At 44.7% G+C, this 20,381-nt stretch overlaps 1 protein-coding gene across 1 annotated transcript in view; it reads left to right on the top strand.

The window, feature by feature from the left end:
* ATP6V1B1 (ATPase H+ transporting V1 subunit B1) overlaps positions 1-20,381 on the top strand; it is a 67,903-nt gene that overhangs the window by 22,217 nt on the left and 25,305 nt on the right. The window contains exons 2-4 of the mRNA XM_075187433.1: positions 38-93; positions 6,252-6,350; positions 11,042-11,135. Coding sequence (XP_075043534.1) covers positions 38-93; positions 6,252-6,350; positions 11,042-11,135 — 249 coding nt within the window. The remainder of the gene's footprint in view (positions 1-37; positions 94-6,251; positions 6,351-11,041; positions 11,136-20,381) is intronic.

Raw genomic sequence — 20,381 nt, 5'->3', positions numbered from 1 at the left:
TAATTTCTACGCTGATAATTATTCTTTCTCTCCACAGGTTACCGGACAGTGTGCGGTGTTAACGGCCCCCTGGTGGTGTTAGATAACGTAAAGGTGCGTACGATAAATCGATAAATTATTATGCAGATGGTATTGGTAGCTGTGGGAGTACTACGACTGCTAATAATAACAGGGACTCAACCATCATCATCATCATTTATTTATATAGCGCCACTAATTACGCCACGCTGTACAGAGAACTCACTCACATCAGTCCCTGCCCCATTGGGGCTTACAGTCTAAATTCCCTAATATACAGAGAGAGAGAGAGAGAGAGAGACTAGGGTCAATTTGTTAGCAGCCAATTAACCTACCAGTATGTTTTTGGAGTGTAGGAGGAAACCGGAGCACCCGGAGGAAACCCACACAAACACAGGGAGAACATACAAATTCCACACAGATAAAGCCATGGTCGGGAATTGAACTCATGACCCCTGTGCTGTGAGGCAGAAGTGCTAACCACTAAGCCACCGTGCTGCCCGTGGATGGAACTGTATCCGAGACACAGATCTAAGCTGGGTTTTTTAACCTACTCAAGCAAATCCTTACCTCTTCCTAATAATAATAATAATAATAATAATAATAATAATAATATTAATATAGTACAGAATAATATAAATGCATTTCCCAGCCCTTATGTGAATGTGTTTTATGTTTGGGAGAAACAGATGAGTATTTTTGGTCGTTTTCTAGGATTATGTAACCTGTATAAAGTTAGTCTTGGGAATAGGGGTGAAACTATCTTTGTTTTCTCTAACTGATGGGTATAAACAGCTATTTCAATATGTTATCAAAAACAAATATGAGATTTGCTTGAGTAGGTTAAAAAACCCAGCTTAGATCTGTGTCTCGGATACAGTTCCATCCAGTTGCGCTGTCATAATTTAGGACAACGAATGGAAGTAGCTGTGCTTGGAAGACAGAGCTGTCTGATGGTGGAAATCCACTTCATGGTATCATCATCATCAATATTTATTTATATGGCGCCACTAATTCCGCAGCGCTGTACAGAGAACTCACTTACATCAGTCCCTGCCCATTGGAGCTTACAGTCTAAATTCCCTAACACACACACACACACACACAGACAGACAGACAGACAGAGAGAGAGAGACTAGGGTCATTTTTGATAGCAGCCAATTAACCTACCAGTATGTTTTTTTTGGAGTGTGGGAGGAAACCGGAGCACCCGGAGGAAACCCACGCAAATACGGGGAGAACATACAAACTCCACACAGATAAGGCTATGGTTGGGAATTGAACTCATGACCCCAGTGCTATGGGGCAGAAGTGCTAACCACTGAGCCATCGTGCTGCCCCAACACCACCGTAGTCTGTAGTCTGATAACGTCCTGGTAAATGGGATGATCTATATTTATCGACACGTTAAATAATCCACGTCCTATTTTAATGCACAGAATAAATTGCATCCTTTCTTGCTGGATGTCATTTACACAATATTATTTTTAGATGACAACATTCCCGCAGTTTTTATACCATTCTCCATCATTTAAAAAAATGTCCGATTTTTTACTTCTGCACTTGGTTGTAGAATTTGCCATTATCACTGGGCTTTATTCACGTGTACATGGTCTTACGTATCTTAGAGGTTCAGTCACTGACCTGGGGGGGTATGACCTTGAGTTTGGGTAGCTGATCTCAGCTGAAGCACAAAGACTAGTCACTAAAAGCCGTGTGATGTCCTACGATTGGCTTTCAAGCAGGGCGATGAACCGGAAGAAAACACGAGCCTTCCTCAAATTTAACCAAGCAGCAAAAAAATATATACTCTTTGTGCTTATAGATTCCTGCGATACCTGGACGGAAATCTGAAATCTGGAATGCAGAAATGTCACGTTACTATCCATAGTCGACACGTTACAATGAGAAATGCTTATTAGTCACAAAACTATTTACCCAGCCAACTGATATATTTAAACATAATGTACAGGTAACATGATTATATATCCCAACAATTGTATTTTCCAACTCGTGAAAATGTGTGTGCACGAGATGGGGGCAAGGTTATGCATGGAGTGTGGGCAAGCTGTGGGCACTCCTGGCGCCCATGGACGTGCTTCAGAAAGTGCTATAAATGTACATGGAAAACCGCAATTTTTGCAATCAATTTTTTAATTTCACCAGATCGTGCCACACTTGGAAGCTTGCAGTGAGCAACGCCCGATTCACTTTCCAATTCAATTTTCTAATTAGCTAAAGCTGTCCTGACGTTCAGTTCAGCACTATTCTGTAGAGAATATCAAACCAGTTAGTTCAGATTTACCTCCACTCTGATATATATTGATTACAAAACAGAGCAGGTATCCGATCAGCATCTAGCAATTCTGTGCTGCATGCGGATAAATACAGAGGGGAGGAATTTGCCCCTTGGTGGTGTGAGAAGGTCGGATCCCTTTCTCTGGGTATTCCCATCTGCTCCTCTGACTCTGTGTCGGGTTAAGACAAGTGAATCTTTATAGTAAACAGTCGACGTGTTTACAGAAACCATCAGGACGTATTATTACTGTACACAAGGATTCTCAAGGTTAATACAGGTACAATAAATATGAGGATCAGGTCACTTACAATGGAGAATGTATCTGTTTACTGTAATCACTATAGTCTGACTAGTTTTACTCTAAATACGTTGGGTTTCATTAAGGAAGTGTGATCGGAGTTTAATTGCTATGACTGAAACAATGATTGCAGAGAGCAGTGGAGTAATATGGTGGGGACAGGTGTACAGCCACTATGAGGTCCGGCAACAGCTTTGGATTTTACCCTTTTGCCCCACGTCGTATTGATGCTTTACACCGTTTTGCAGAGCGTGTTAGAAATTAAGGGGGACAAGACTTTGTGTGTGTACGGCCTAGCGATATACACGAGAACATCACCTGTCGTGTTCGGTCGTTCCCCCTCATTCATTTTTAATTTTCCAGTTTTCTAATAAATGTATGTCTACATAGACAGCTCTGGCGAGGAGGTAGGTTAACCCTTAGTGCTCCAGGCCAGTGTCACCGAGTGTCATTCAGCAATTATTTGATATATAGATATTAGAGATGCTCAGGCTGGGTTCCTTGAGAACCAAACACACCCGAACTTAGGGGATCCGAGTACCCAGCTGGGCTCTCGGTACTGTCGCGTGCCCTCGGAATCGAAAACGAGGCAAAACGTCATCGTTAAGTCGTCGGATCTCGCGGGCGAGGGCGGTTTTGTCAAAACCAAAACCAAAACACAAAGCTAATCCAGATCCAAAACCAAAACTACTTCACGGGGGTCAGTGAGCATCTCTAATACATATATATATATATACACATTGCCGCAATGAAGGATTTTATTTTTTTATCTCTTGGATAAGTGGCGATAAAAATAAAAATTGATCTTTGTGGCGGCATTTTGAGAAATAGTCCTTCTGGTTTTTTTATTTAAACAAAGTACCGATTTGCTTGTACGGACTCATTTGTGGTTTCAGAGACGACCGACTTGAGGTTTGTAAACTGCGCTATTTCAATATTGTTGCAGCTTTTTGCAACACAGTTTAGTCTCACGGCGGCGGTATACGTGCTAGTGTTTTTCCAGCTTTAAAATCCCTCATGCCCAATTTTTAGGGTGTTTTTATTGCAGCTGCCAATCTGCGCTAGCTCTGAATGTTGTTTTCTAACCACACAACAGCAGGGAAATGAATAACAACGTTTGCAGATCATCTTATTACCAGTTCTTGAAATCTGCATATTTGCAAAGAAAATTCAGTATTTCCTCTAAGTAACATGACTATATATAATATATAGGTAAGTGCTTGGGCCCCTGGGTTGTCTGCGTGGCCCTCTTTGGCCCCCAGCTGCAGGGGATGTTTGGTAAGCAGACACAGAGGCTGCACGGAGAGGTTTGGAGACTCTCCAGCTATTTCCAGGTCCGATCCTTAGTCGCAGGCGCCGCTGCCAATACAAACGGCAACAATATCATTTGAAGTAAGTAGCACAGCGATGATGGAGAGCCACAAATTAGTAATCTTATTAAACAGACTCTCTGTTAAGGGAAACAAAGGTTACAATTCAACTGCGGTTATACAACACAGTCCGGAGATTATCGTGCCTTGAAAACTAACAAAAGCAGAATTAGCCTTAATGTTTTTATACAGCAGGGCTGGATCTGATGGGGGCTTTGCAAGTGGCTCTCTGAAATCAGCCATGATCATGAATCTTTTGACACCATTAGAGGCAAATTCAGTCCCTCGTTTTTTACACGTGATAATGCTTCACCCGTGAACACGTGATACATTGTTATAGCTTCACGACATTCAATTCTTCACTTTAGTATTCTGAGAAATTCCCCCGTATGCCAGTGACATCTCTGAGGAAGGAACTCCACCATCGTGCAGCCAATCAGTTTGCTTGGAACCAGTGATGTCACCGGTTCCTGACAAACATATATGTCATACTTGCCTACCTTCTGGGAGGTCCCGGAAGGGAGGTCCGAGGGACCAATGAGCAGGGGGGTTGGCGACATCATCCGCGTCACCACTGCCCCGCCGCGCAATGCTGCGCAGTACACCAGCGCACAGCGACATTTTAAAACATGATTGAAAAGCAAATAAACTGGATTGGAAAAAAAAATTGCAAAAGTTGTACAAAGCAATAAATGAAAATCACCTGAACATGTAAAAACCTTTCAAGTAGGATTTAAACTCATAGGCAAACTGAGGGGGGTTTACTAGTGCCTGGATAATTGAGGTGGCTGGACCCTGCCCCCGCTTTACATGGCTCTGCTCGAAAAAAGAGAGAGCTGCGTGCACCTAACAGTAGTGCACTCAGCATTACCCATGTGTATTATGGGGATAGGAAGAGTTGGAGAACAGCCAAGCACTGTCTAACAATATAGCCACGCCCCCATGCATGCTGGTCACGCCCACTGGTGGCGTGGTGTAGATACCCCCCCCCCCCCTCTACAAAACCAGCGTTTGCCCCTGAAACTGGTCCTAAATTTAGCAAAAAGTGAAAATTTGAAAAAAATTATATTTTCTGTAAGAGGCATCTAAATGCTTAGGAAGGGTCATTGGGCCAGTCTGGGAATTTGTATACCTCCCAACATTTGGGTATGCAGCATCGGGGAGGGGGTGTGGCAACGGCACGGTGGGGGGGCGTAGTATGAAAAGATAGGGTGTGGCTAATCCCCAGGGGTGTGCCTAGCGCTTGTAAAGTACTAAGCTGCCCAGTTCTCCCCTCCCGTCGAGCCTCTTCATTACCGAGAGCACAAATCCGCAGGGCACCCCGGCCAGCAGTGAACCGAATAACTCCCAACTTTCCCACTGATCAGTAAAAAATCGGGACTGTCCCACTTAAATCGGGACAGTTGGGAGGTGTGTGTTTGCTAGCACTGATGTAAGGCTGAGAGAGCTTTTACTGACAGACAATGTGAGTAAGAGTCTGCATGTAGTAAGCTGTGTTTTGTGGGACGCAGAGTCGCAACGTGATACAGAGGGAATCACTTTGTTTATTTAGCATCCGATTTGCATTTTATGAACTGTTTTGTGTCTGTCAAACACTGAAACATTTACATAAAACAGACCGTACTCAATTGTACTCCATCTGCTGGACTATTGCACAGTGCACATATATTCGTTACTTCTGAGTGTCACCTCTAAGGCTGCCCATACCTCCATAATATTATATTATTATTATTACTTTTCATCTTATATTGTTTTGTCTTCATTACCATTGTTTCTTCATATCGTGTAGTTGCCATAAAGGGTTTTGCCAACTTTGTACAGTGCTGTGGAAAACATTTCCTCTATGAATAATAATAATTATAATAATAATTCCCCTCTCCTTCTTCTCCAGCTCTGTCCTCACTAACACATCACTCATCTCCTGGTATACTCTGTGCTGCTGGGGGACCCTGCTCCTTCCACTATATAACTCTCAGTCTGTGGCCTCCTGCTGCCTCCATTCCTCTCCTCACATCATGTCACTGCCCCTGTCACATGCAGCCCTGTCCTCCCACATCAAGATACTAATTTCCTGAAATAGCCTGTGCTGCTGTGAACATACCATTGATGTAACAAATATGGTATCATTTTATTTTATTTTTTTTAAAAAAGCTTTTAGAATAAAATAAAAAATTCTAAATTGGGACAGCTGTGGAATATCAGATGTGTGAACATGAGAAACAAATGAATGTAAATACTGAAGATTTTTGTATTTATCTGTACACAGTTCGCCCAGTATGCAGAAATTGTAAACTTCACACTCCCAGATGGCACCAACCGAAGTGGACAAGTTTTGGAGGTCGTGGGCTCCAAGGCCATTGTCCAGGTATTGTTCTCCATGCTAATGGCTGTATCAGACATGACTCCTGCTCTATTTCTGCTAATACCAACACCTGCCTGCTCTATCTCCACTGTCCCCGTCTCCTCCCTGCTCTATCTCCACTAGTCCCCGCCCCCTCCCTGCTCTATCTACACTATCCCCGCCTCCACCCTGCTCTATCTCCACTATCCCCGCCCCCTCCCTGCTCTATTTCCACTATCCCCACCTCCTCCCTGCTCTATCTCCACTATCCCCGCCTCCTCCCTGCTCTATCTCCACTATCTCCATCTCCTACCTGCTCTATCTCCACTATCCCCGCCCTGCTCTATTTCCACTATCCCCGCCTCATCCCTGCTCTATCTCCACTATCCCCACCTCCTCCCTGCTCTATCTCCACTATCCCCGCCCCCTCCCTGCTCTATCTCCACTAGTGCCTGCCTCCTCCCTGCTCTATCTTCACTAGTCCCCGCCTCCTCCCTGCTCTATCTCCTTTGTCCCCGCCTCCTCCCTGCTCTATCTCCTATGTCCCCACTTCCTCCCTGCTTTATCATTACTAGTCCCCGCCTCCTCCCTGCTCTATCTCCTATGTCCCCGCCTCCTCCCTACTCTATCTCCACTAGTGCCTGCCTCCTCCCTGCTCTATCTTCACTAGTCCCCGCCTCCTCCCTGCTCTATCTCCTTTGTCCCCGCCTCCTCCCTGCTCTATCTCCTATGTCCCTACTTCCTCCCTGCTTTATCTTCACATGTCCCCGCCTCCCCCTGCTCTATTTCTACTATCCCCGCCTCCTCCCTGCTCTATCTACACCATTCCCGCCTCCTCCCTGCTCTATCTACACCATTCCCGCCTCCTCTCTGCTCTATCTCCACCAGCCCCGCCTCCTCCCTGCTCTATCTCCACTATTCCCGCCTCCCCCATGCTCTATCTCCACTGTCCCCGCCTCCTCCCTGCTCTATCTCCACTATTCCCGCCTCCCCCCTGCTTTATCTCCACTGTCCCCGCCTTCTCCCTGCTCTATCTACTCTAGTCCCCACCTCTTCCATACTCTATCCCCACTATCTCCCGGAAGTAATATAATGTAAGAAGATAAGTGTAAAACTATAAGTAACTTGGTACAAAGGGAGGTGTTATCTGTCGCAACCAATCAGAATCTGACTCATTTTACTAGTCCAGTTCAGACACTGAAAGCAACTTGTCGTTGGTTTTGCTTTCAATTCTATAAGGTGATTACTGCACCTAAAACTACCTTATACCTGCCGGACAGGAGGTCACCTGGCAGATGTGGGAGGGGACGTGGGGCGAGGGGGCGTGGGGCCGTTATCCTAGTTGGTAATCGTGGCACTAAGAAGCCTCTGCATGGAGAGCCCATTCCAAACGTCTCCATTGGCCCCGATCTGTAATGATCCAGTTTCCCCGTAGTACGTAGTGAGATACATCTGCTCTGTAGGGATAAAGACACACAGACACTATGTGCCCGGTGCAGAGCTGAACGCATCATGGGTGTTATTTTCGGCCCAAGTAAAAGCGCAAGTAAAAATAATGTATTCTGTGCCATATGAATCGTACGGATGGTGAGAGGCGCCCAGCTCGGCATCTGCGCCAGGTTTACGCCACACGCACAGACACACGCACAGACACACGCACAGACATACACAGACACACGCACAGACATACACAGACACACACATAGACACACGCACAGACACACGCACAGACACACGCACAGACATACACAGACACACGCACAGACATACACAGACACACGCACAGACACACGCACAGACATACACAGACACACGCACAGACACACGCACAGACACACGCACAGACACACGCACAGACATACAGACACACGCACAGACACACGCACAGACATACACAGACACACGCACAGACATACACAGACACACACACAGACACATGCACAGACATACGCACAGACACACGCACAGACATACACAGACACACGCACAGACATACACAGACACACGCACAGACACACGCACAGACATACACAGACACACGCACAGACACACACACAGACACACGCACAGACACACGCACAGACATACACAGACACACGCACAGACACACACACAGACACACGCACAGACACACACACAGACATACACAGACACACGCACAGACACACACACAGACACACGCACAGACACACGCACAGACACACGCACAGACATACACAGACACACGCACAGACACACGCACAGACACACGCACAGACACACGCACAGACATACACAGACACACGCACAGACACATGCACAGACACACGCACAGACATACACAGACGCACGCACAGACATACACAGACACACGCACAGACATACACAGACACACGCACAGACACACGCACAGACATACGCACAGACATACACAGACACACGCACAGACACACGCACAGACACACGCACAGACACACGCACAGACACACGCACAGACACACACAGACACACGCACAGACATACACAGACACACGCACAGACATACACAGACACACCCACAGACACACGCACAGACACACGCACTGACATACACAGACACACGCACAGACACACGCACAGACACACGCACAGAGACACGCACAGACACACGCACAGACATACACAGACACACACACAGACACACGCACAGACATACACAGACACACGCACAGACATACACAGACACACACATAGACACACGCACAGACACACGCACAGACACACACATAGACACACGCACAGACACACACACAGACACACGCACAGACACACGCACAGACACACGCACAGACACACGCACCAGCACAATAAACCTGTAAATATTTATTTTCATAGGAAAACAAATATTTAAAAAATATGAAGGAGCAATGAAGGCAACACCCAACAGCTAACAATCTGCCAATCAGAAGCCGTTAACTCGGAGATGTCATCAGTGCGTTCTTACATCAACCCTACAGTCAGGTCTGAGTCAGTTCCACGCCCACAGCCTACATTAGAACTCACCTTCCCTCCGCCCATCGCGCCTCTTCAGGCACAAGTGTGGATGAGCGCAGCTCATGGGCGTAGGTACTGGCTGAATTTTCTATCGGCACGTGCAGAGTGTATCACACAATTACTCTATGCAAGCGGGCGTACAATCCTATGCCTGATGGAAGCTACAGTCTACATCAATCATGCAGACACGATATAATGGACCCACAAGTCTTTGAGAAATAAACAGCATTTCTGACTGTAGGTGTCTGGGATTTGTCTGAGGGAGATGCCAGTTTGCCCGTACATTGCTGTGACCTACGGACAGGCTTCTTACAACCAGCTGCACGTATGACCGAGGTAGCCCGCTCCCGCTGACCTGTGGGCAACCTTTTCTGGCCAGCTGCCAACCTTCACTCGTTTAATCCTAGCGAGACCTTTCCAGAGCACCTCTAATCCCATTAGAGAGTCAGCCTCGGAGCCGAGCGAGCAGGAGCGGCTTAGCCTGAGTCACACACAGGCACGGCTCTCTGCAGATGTGTAGCAGAACATTCCTCACTGGTTCTAGGCCACACGGATCTAATTAAAGTCACGATCCGGATGTTAATTGCTGCAAACGGTGTCAAATATTGTACCAATCAAGCGGCTCTGCTGCCCTCTCATTTGTCCTGCTTTCCAGGTCCGTCTACAGGGAATGTCAGTGTTTTAACAAACGGTGGCGTAAAAGTATACCGTAAGAATGACCATTATAAATATCCCCCGTAATCTGACGCGATATGGCAACAGGCAGCAAACAACCCCTGAATATATATATGTATATACATTTATGATAATCAGTGACTTCCAAGAGGGCAAGCAATTCTCCCACAAAATCGCCTACGGCCTACAAAGTACTTTGGCGAATAATGATATGTGGGAGGGGGCGTGGTGGCGCTATGGCCGCGATTCCTGGCATCACACAGTAGAGGGCGGGGCCTGATGACGCGAGTCATACCGCTAAGCCCCACCTCCGCCCCCTTAGCAGGGTGCTGTCGCTGGTCAGATTCGTCATTTAGCTAGCGCTGACGTAGAAATTGAATACAAATGTCTGATTGGTTGCTATGGACAACACCCTTCCACACAACACTCCTGATTGGATCATTAGCATTAGGCCACTCCCCTGCACTTTTCTCATTAGGTCACGCCCCCTTTCTTGCTCTGTCTGGTCCTCTTGATGAATGCACATGGGCACAATGTTAGTTATTACCCCCCCAGTGTGATTAATATAAGTTAATGAGAAATGATTGTGGAGATATCAACGATATTTGTTGTAACTTTAGACAAACCCCCCCAGTTCCTCCCGTGCATCTGACAGCGCTAATAATGGTCAGAAACTGAATATATTCCTTGAATCAGGTCGGATGTTGGTGGATTGTAACCAGGATCGAGGGCTGGGCACGTCCTGGAGAAACAACTTCACCGACAGTAACAGAAGGGGTTAAATCAACACAGACGCACACATAGAAAGACCACTAATCCGCCTATTAACCCCTCCACAGCCGGCACCTGCCCCAACCACCTTAAAAGCCTCCCCGACAGCCTAGAGGTCCGGTGTGTGAATGAGAGAGCGGAGAGGGCCCCCTCCTAAATCCCTAAAACATTATCCCTTGCATTCATTTGGACCTGCGGTGTCTGCTCTAATCCTCACTAATTGCCAGTAATTGGGTTCTTGCCCCGGGTCTCCGCAGGTGTTTGAAGGCACATCTGGGATCGATGCCAAGAAAACAACCTGTGAATTCACGGGGGACATCCTGAGGACACCTGTTTCCGAGGACATGCTGGGTACGTTGGACGAGATGTATTAATGTGGCTGCAGGTAGGATGCACTGAGCAGAGGTCAGTGTCCTCCGGTCTGCTGTATGGTAGGGGGACTGCACTGAGCAGAGGTCAGTGTCCTCCGGTCTGCTGTATGGTAGGGGGGCTGCACTGAGCAGTGTCCTCCGGTCTGCTGTATGGTAGGGGGACTGCACTGAGCACTGTCCTCCTGTCTGCTGTATGATAGGGGGGCTGCACTGAGCAGTGTCCTCCGGTCTGCTGTATGGTAGGGGGACTGCACTGAGCACTGTCCTCCGGTCTGCTGTATGGTAGGGGGGCTGCACTGAGCAGAGGTCAGTGTCCTCCGGTCTGCTGTATGGTAGGGGGACTGCACTGAGCAGAGGTCAGTGTCCTCCGGTCTGCTGTATGGTAGGGGGGCTGCACTGAGCAGTGTCCTCCGGTCTGCTGTATGGTAGGGGGACTGCACTGAGCACTGTCCTCCTGTCTGCTGTATGATAGGGGGGCTGCACTGAGCAGTGTCCTCCGGTCTGCTGTATGGTAGGGGGACTGCACTGAGCACTGTCCTCCGGTCTGCTGTATGGTAGGGGGGCTGCACTGAGCAGAGGTCAGTGTCCTCCGGTCTGCTGTATGGTAGGGGGACTGCACTGAGCAGAGGTCAGTGTCCTCCGGTCTGCTGTATGGTAGGGGGGCTGCACTGAGCAGTGTCCTCCGGTCTGCTGTATGGTAGGGGGACTGCACTGAGCAGTGTCCTCCGTCTGCTGTATGGTAGGGGGTCTGCAGTGTCCTCCGTCTGCTGTATGATAAGGGGGCTGCACTGAGCAGTGTCTGAGGGTCCAGCCGTAACTTTATCCTGGTATTGCTGCCCCCAGTATATGTATTCGCACTAAAACCTTCCAGTCACTACTTAGTGGGTCACAGATTTTGTTGTTTCTCTGCAGCGTAAATAAATAAAAGTCAGCTTTTGTTGTCTAGTAATAATTACTTTCTATCATAGCCCTGGCACCTTCCGTGTTATGGAGGCCACAAACGTGAAGAACATGCCAGCGGTGGGTTAATATTACCCTGAGGCCAGGCTGGTGATGAAGACGTAGGGCCAGCACAGTGCTGTTATATACCAGATACAGATTCCCACTGATTACATACTAGGTATAGGTGCCCGCTGATTATATACTAGGTATAGGTGCCCGCTGATTATATACTAGGTATAGGTGCCCGCTGATTATATACTAGGTATATGTGCCCGCTGATTACATACTAGGTATAGGTGCCCGCTGATTATATACTAGGTATAGGTGCCCACTGATTTAATACTAGGTATAGGTGCCCGCTGATTATATACTAGGTATAGGTGCCCGCTGATTACATACTAGGTATAGGTGCCCGCTGATTATATACTAGTCATCGGTGTCCACTAATTATATACTAGGTATAGGTGCCCACTGATTATATACTAGGTATAGGTGCCCGCTGATTATATACTAGGACTAGGTATAGTTGCCCGCTGATTATATACTAGTCATAGGTGCCCACTAATTATATACTAGGCATAGGTGCCCACTGATTATATACTAGGCATAGGTGCCCACTGATTATATACTAGTCATAGGTGCCCACTGATTATATACTAGGTATAGGTGCCCACTGATTATATACTAGTCATAGGTGCCCACTGATTATATACTAGGTATAGGTGCCCACTGATTATATACTAGGCATAGGTGCCCACTGATTATATACTAGTCATAGGTGCCCACTGATTATATACTAGGTATAGGTGCCCACTGATTATATACTAGGTATAGGTGCCCACTGATTATATACTAGTCATAGGTGCCCACTGATTATATACTAGGTATAGGTGCCCACTGATTATATACTAGTCATAGGTGCCCACTGAGTATATACTAGGCATAGGTACCTCTGATTATATACTAGCCAGAGGTGCCTACTGATTATATACTAGGCATAGGTACCTCTGATTATATACTAGCCAGAGGTGCCCACATATTATATACTAGGTATAGGTGCCCACTGATTATATACTAGTCATAGGTGCTCACTGATTATATACTAGGTATAGGTGCCCACTGATTATATACCAGCCAGTGGTGCCCACTGAGTATATACTAGTCATAGGTGCCCACTGATTATATACCAGCCAGTGGTGTCCACTGATTATATACTAGTCATAGGTGCCCACTGATTATATACTAGGTATAGGTGCCCACTGATTATATACCAGCCAGTGGTGTCCACTGATTATATACTAGTCATAGGTGCCCACTGATTATATACTAGGTATAGGTGCCCACTGATTATATACTAGTCATAGGTGCCCACTGATTATATACTAGGTATAGGTGCCCACTGATTATATACTAGGTATAGGTGCCCACTGATTATATACTAGTCATAGGTGCCCACTGATTATATACTAGGTATAGGTGCCCACTGATTATATACTAGGTATAGGTGCCCACTGATTATATACTAGTCATAGGTGCCCACTGAGTATATACTAGGCATAGGTACCTCTGATTATATACTAGCCAGAGGTGCCTACTGATTATATACTAGGCATAGGTACCTCTGATTATATACTAGCCAGAGGTGCCCACATATTATATACTAGGTATAGGTGCCCACTGATTATATACTAGTCATAGGTGCCCACTGATTATATACTAGGTATAGGTGCCCACTGATTATATACCAGCCAGTGGTGCCCACTGATTATATACTAGTCATAGGTGCCCACTGATTATATACCAGCCAGTGGTGTCCACTGATTATATACTAGTCATAGGTGCCCACTGATTATATACTAGGTATAGGTGCCCACTGATTATATACCAGCCAGTGGTGCCCACTGATTATATACTAGTCATAGGTGCCCACTGATTATATACCAGCCAGTGGTGTCCACTGATTATATACTAGTCATAGGTGCCCACTGATTATATACTAGGTATAGGTGCCCACTGATTATATACCAGCCAGTGGTGCCCACTGATTATATACTAGTCATAGGTGCCCACTGATTATATACCAGCCAGTGGTGTCCACTGATTATATACTAGTCATAGGTGCCCACTGATTATATACTAGTCATAGGTGCCCACTGATTATATACCAGCCAGTGGTGCCCACTGATTATATACTAGTCAAAGGTGCCCGCTGATTATATACTAGGTATAGGTGCCCGCTGATTACATACTAGGTATAGGTGCCCGCTGATTATATACTAGTCATAGGTGTCCACTAATTATATACTAGGTATAGGTGCCTGCTGATTATATACTAGGTATAGGTGCCCGTTGATTATATACTAGGACTAGGTATAGTTGCCCGCTGATTATATACTAGTCATAGGTGCCCACTGATTATATACTAGGCATAGGTGCCCACTGATTATATACTAGTCATAGGTGCCCACTGATTATATACTAGGCATAGGTGCCCACTGATTATATACTAGGCATAGGTGCCCACTGATTATATACTAGGTATAGGTGCCCACTGATTATATACTAGTCATAGGTGCCCACTGATTATATACTAGGTATAGGTGCCCACTGATTATATACTAGGCATAGGTGCCCACTGATTATATACTAGTCATAGGTGCCCACTGATTATATACTAGGTATAGGTGCCCACTGATTATATACTAGGTATAGGTGCCCACTGATTATATACTAGTCATAGGTGCCCACTGAGTATATACTAGGCAAAGGTACCTCTGATTATATACTAGCCAGAGGTGCCTACTGATTATATACTAGGCATAGGTGCCCACTGAGTATATACTAGGCATAGGTACCTCTGATTATATACTAGCCAGAGGTGCCTACTGATTATATACTAGGCATAGGTACCTCTGATTATATACTAGCCAGAGGTGCCCACATATTATATACTAGGTATAGGTGCCCACTGATTATATACTAGGTATAGGTGCCCACTGATTATATACTAGTCATAGGTGCCCACTGAGTATATACTAGGCATAGGTACCTCTGATTATATACTAGTCAGAGGTGCCTACTGATTATATACTAGGCATAGGTACCTCTGATTATATACTAGCCAGAGGTGCCCACATATTATATACTAGGTATAGGTGCCCACTGATTATATACTAGTCATAGGTGCCCACTGATTATATACTAGGTATAGGTGCCCACTGATTATATACCAGCCAGTGGTGCCCACTGATTATATACTAGTCATAGGTGCCCACTGATTATATACCAGCCAGTGGTGTCCACTGATTATATACTAGTCATAGGTGCCCACTGATTATATACTAGGCATAGGTGCCCACTGATTATATACTAGGCATAGGTGCCCACTGATTATATACTAGGTATAGGTGCCCACTGATTATATACTAGTCATAGGTGCCCACTGATTATATACTAGGTATAGGTGCCCACTGATTATATACTAGGCATAGGTGCCCACTGATTATATACTAGTCATAGGTGCCCACTGATTATATACTAGGTATAGGTGCCCACTGATTATATACTAGGTATAGGTGCCCACTGATTATATACTAGTCATAGGTGCCCACTGAGTATATACTAGGCAAAGGTACCTCTGATTATATACTAGCCAGAGGTGCCTACTGATTATATACTAGGCATAGGTGCCCACTGAGTATATACTAGGCATAGGTACCTCTGATTATATACTAGCCAGAGGTGCCTACTGATTATATACTAGGCATAGGTACCTCTGATTATATACTAGCCAGAGGTGCCCACATATTATATACTAGGTATAGGTGCCCACTGATTATATACTAGGTATAGGTGCCCACTGATTATATACTAGTCATAGGTGCCCACTGAGTATATACTAGGCATAGGTACCTCTGATTATATACTAGTCAGAGGTGCCTACTGATTATATACTAGGCATAGGTACCTCTGATTATATACTAGCCAGAGGTGCCCACATATTATATACTAGGTATAGGTGCCCACTGATTATATACTAGTCATAGGTGCCCACTGATTATATACTAGGTATAGGTGCCCACTGATTATATACCAGCCAGTGGTGCCCACTGATTATATACTAGTCATAGGTGCCCACTGATTATATACCAGCCAGTGGTGTCCACTGATTATATACTAGTCATAGGTGCCCACTGATTATATACTAGGTATAGGTGCCCACTGATTATATACCAGCCAGTGGTGCCCACTGATTATATACTAGTCATAGGTGCCCACTGATTATATACCAGCCAGTGGTGTCCACTGATTATATACTAGTCATAGGTGCCCACTGATTATATACTAGTCATAGGTGCCCACTGATTATATACCAGCCAGTGGTGCCCACTGATTATATACTAGTCAAAGGTGCCCGCTGATTATATACTAGGTATAGGTGCCCGCTGATTACATACTAGGTATAGGTGCCCGCTGATTATATACTAGTCATAGGTGTCCACTAATTATATACTAGGTATAGGTGCCCGCTGATTATATACTAGGTATAGGTGCCCGTTGATTATATACTAGGACTAGGTATAGTTGCCCGCTGATTATATACTAGTCATAGGTGCCCACTGATTATATACTAGGCATAGGTGCCCACTGATTATATACTAGTCATAGGTGTCCACTGATTATATACTAGGCATAGGTGCCCACTGATTATATACTAGGCATAGGTGCCCACTGATTATATACTAGGTATAGGTGCCCACTGATTATATACTAGTCATAGGTGCCCACTGATTATATACTAGGTATAGGTGCCCACTGATTATATACTAGGCATAGGTGCCCACTGATTATATACTAGGTATAGGTGCCCACTGATTATATACTAGTCATAGGTGCCCACTGATTATATACTAGGTATAGGTGCCCACTGATTATATACTAGGTATAGGTGCCCACTGATTATATACTAGTCATAGGTGCCCACTGAGTATATACTAGGCATAGGTACCTCTGATTATATACTAGCCAGAGGTGCCTACTGATTATATACTAGGCATAGGTACCTCTGATTATATACTAGCCAGAGGTGCCCACATATTATATACTAGTTATAGGTGCCCACTGATTATATACTAGTCATAGGTGCCCACTGATTATATACTAGGTATAGGTGCCCACTGATTATATACCAGCCAGTGGTGCCCACTGATTATATACTAGTCATAGGTGCCCGCTGATTATATACTAGTCATAGGTGTCCACTGATTATATACTAGTCACAGGTGCCCACTGATTATATACTAGTCATAGATGCCCACTGATTATATACTAGTCATAGGTGCCCACTGATTATATACTAGTCACAGGTGCCCACTGATTATATACTAGTCACAGGTGCCCACTGATTATATACTAGTCATAGGTGCCCACTGATTATATACTAGCCAGAGGTACCCACTGATTATATACTAGTCACAGGTGCCCACTGATTATATACTAGTCATAGGTGCCCACTGATTATATACTAGCCAGAGGTACCCACTGATTATATACTAGTCACAGGTGCCCACTGATTATATACTAGTCATAGGTGCCCACTGATTATATACTAGTCACAGGTGCCCACTGATTATATACTAGTCATAGGTACCCACTGATTATATACTAGTCATAGGTGCCCACTGATTATATACTAGTCACAGGTGCCCACTGATTATATACTAGTCATAGGTGCCCACTGATTATATACTAGTCATAGGTACCCACTGATTATATACTAGTCATAAATGCCCACTGATTATATACTAGCCAGATGTGCCCACTGACTATATACTAGTCATAGGTGCCCGCTGATTATATACTAGTCATAGGTGTCCACTGATTATATACTAGCCAGATGTGCCAACTGATTATATACTAGTCATAGGTGCCCACTGATTATATACTAGCCAGAGGTACCCACTGATTATATACTAGTCACAGGTGCCCACTGATTATATACTAGTCATAGGTGCCCACTGATTATATACTAGCCAGAGGTACCCACTGATTATATACTAGTCACAGGTGCCCACTGATTATATACTAGTCATAGGTGCCCACTGATTATATACTAGTCACAGGTGCCCACTGATTATATACTAGTCATAGGTACCCACTGATTATATACTAGTCATAGGTGCCCACTGATTATATATTAGTCACAGGTGCCCACTGATTATATACTAGTCATAGGTGCCCACTGATTATATACTAGTCATAGGTACCCACTGATTATATACTAGTCATAAATGCCCACTGATTATATACTAGCCAGATGTGCCCACTGACTATATACTAGTCATAGGTGCCCGCTGATTATATACTAGTCATAGGTGTCCACTGATTATATACTAGTCACAGGTGCCCACTGATTATATACTAGTCATAGGTGCCCACTGATTATATACTAGTCACAGGTGCCCACTGATTATATACTAGTCACAGGTGCCCACTGATTATATACTAGTCATAGGTGCCCACTGATTATATACTAGTCACAGGTGCCCACTGATTATATACTAGTCATAGGTGCCCACTGATTATATACTAGTCATAGGTACCCACTGATTATATACTAGTCATAGATGCCCACTGATTATATACTAGCCAGATGTGCCCACTGACTATATACTAATCATAGGTGCTCACTGATTATATACTAGTCATAGATGCCCACTGATTATATACTAGTCATAGGTGCCCACTGATTATATACTAGTCACAGGTGCCCACTGATTATATACTAGTCATAGGTGCCCACTGATTATATACTAGTCACAGGTGCCCACTGATTATATACTAGCCAGATGTGCCAACTGATTATATACTAGTCATAGGTGCCCACTGATTATATACTAGCCAGAGGTGCCCACTGATTATATACTAGTCATAGGTGCCCACTGATTATATACTAGTCATAGGTACCCACTGATTATATACTAGTCATAGGTGCCCACTGATTATATACTAGTCACAGGTGCCCACTGATTATATACTAGTCATAGGTGCCCACTGATTATATACTAGTCATAGGTACCCACTGATTATATACTAGTTATAAATGCCCACTGATTATATACTAGCCAGATGTGCCCACTGACTATATACTAGTCATAGGTGCCCGCTGATTATATACTAGTCATAGGTACCCACTGATTATATACTAGTCATAGATGCCCACTGATTATATACTAGCCAGATGTGCCCACTGACTATATACTAATCATAGGTGCTCACTGATTATATACTAGTCATAGATGCCCACTGATTATATACTAGTCACAGGTGCCCACTGATTATATACTAGTCACAGGTGCCCACTGATTATATACTAGTCACAGGTGCCCACTGATTATATACTAGCCAGATGTGCCAACTGATTATATACTAGTCATAGGTGCCCACTGATTATATACTAGCCAGAGGTACCCACTGATTATATACTAGTCACAGGTGCCCACTGATTATATACTAGTCATAGGTGCCCACTGATTATATACTAGCCAGAGGTACCCACTGATTATATACTAGTCACAGGTACCCACTGATTATATACTAGTCATAGGTGCCCACTGATTATATACTAGTCACAGGTGCCCACTGATTATATACTAGCCAGATGTGCCAACTGATTATATACTAGTCATAGGTGCCCACTGATTATATACTAGCCAGAGGTGCCCACTGATTATATACTAGTCATAGGTGCCCACTGATTATATACTAGTCATAGGTACCCACTGATTATATACTAGTCATAGGTGCCCACTGATTATACACTAGTCACAGGTGCCCACTGATTATATACTAGTCATAGGTGCCCACTGATTATATACTAGTCATAGGTACCCACTGATTATATACTAGTCATAAATGCCCACTGATTATATACTAGCCAGATGTGCCCACTGACTATATACTAGTCATAGGTGCCCGCTGATTATATACTAGTCATAGGTGTCCACTGATTATATACTAGTCACAGGTGCCCACTGATTATATACTAGTCATAGATGCCCACTGATTATATACTAGTCATAGGTGCCCACTGATTATATACTAGTCATAGGTGCCCACTGATTATATACTAGTCACAGGTGCCCACTGATTATATACTAGTCACAGGTGCCCACTGATTATATACTAGTCATAGGTGCCCACTGATTATATACTAGTCACAGGTGCCCACTGATTATATACTAGTCATAGGTGCCCACTGATTATATACTAGTCATAGGTACCC

Source organism: Mixophyes fleayi, chromosome 1 (assembly GCF_038048845.1).
Source record: "Mixophyes fleayi isolate aMixFle1 chromosome 1, aMixFle1.hap1, whole genome shotgun sequence".
Classification (NCBI taxonomy): Eukaryota; Metazoa; Chordata; class Amphibia; order Anura; family Limnodynastidae; genus Mixophyes; species Mixophyes fleayi.
The sequence above is the reverse complement of the archived record's forward strand: the minus strand, read 5'-3'. Positions and strand labels throughout refer to the sequence as shown.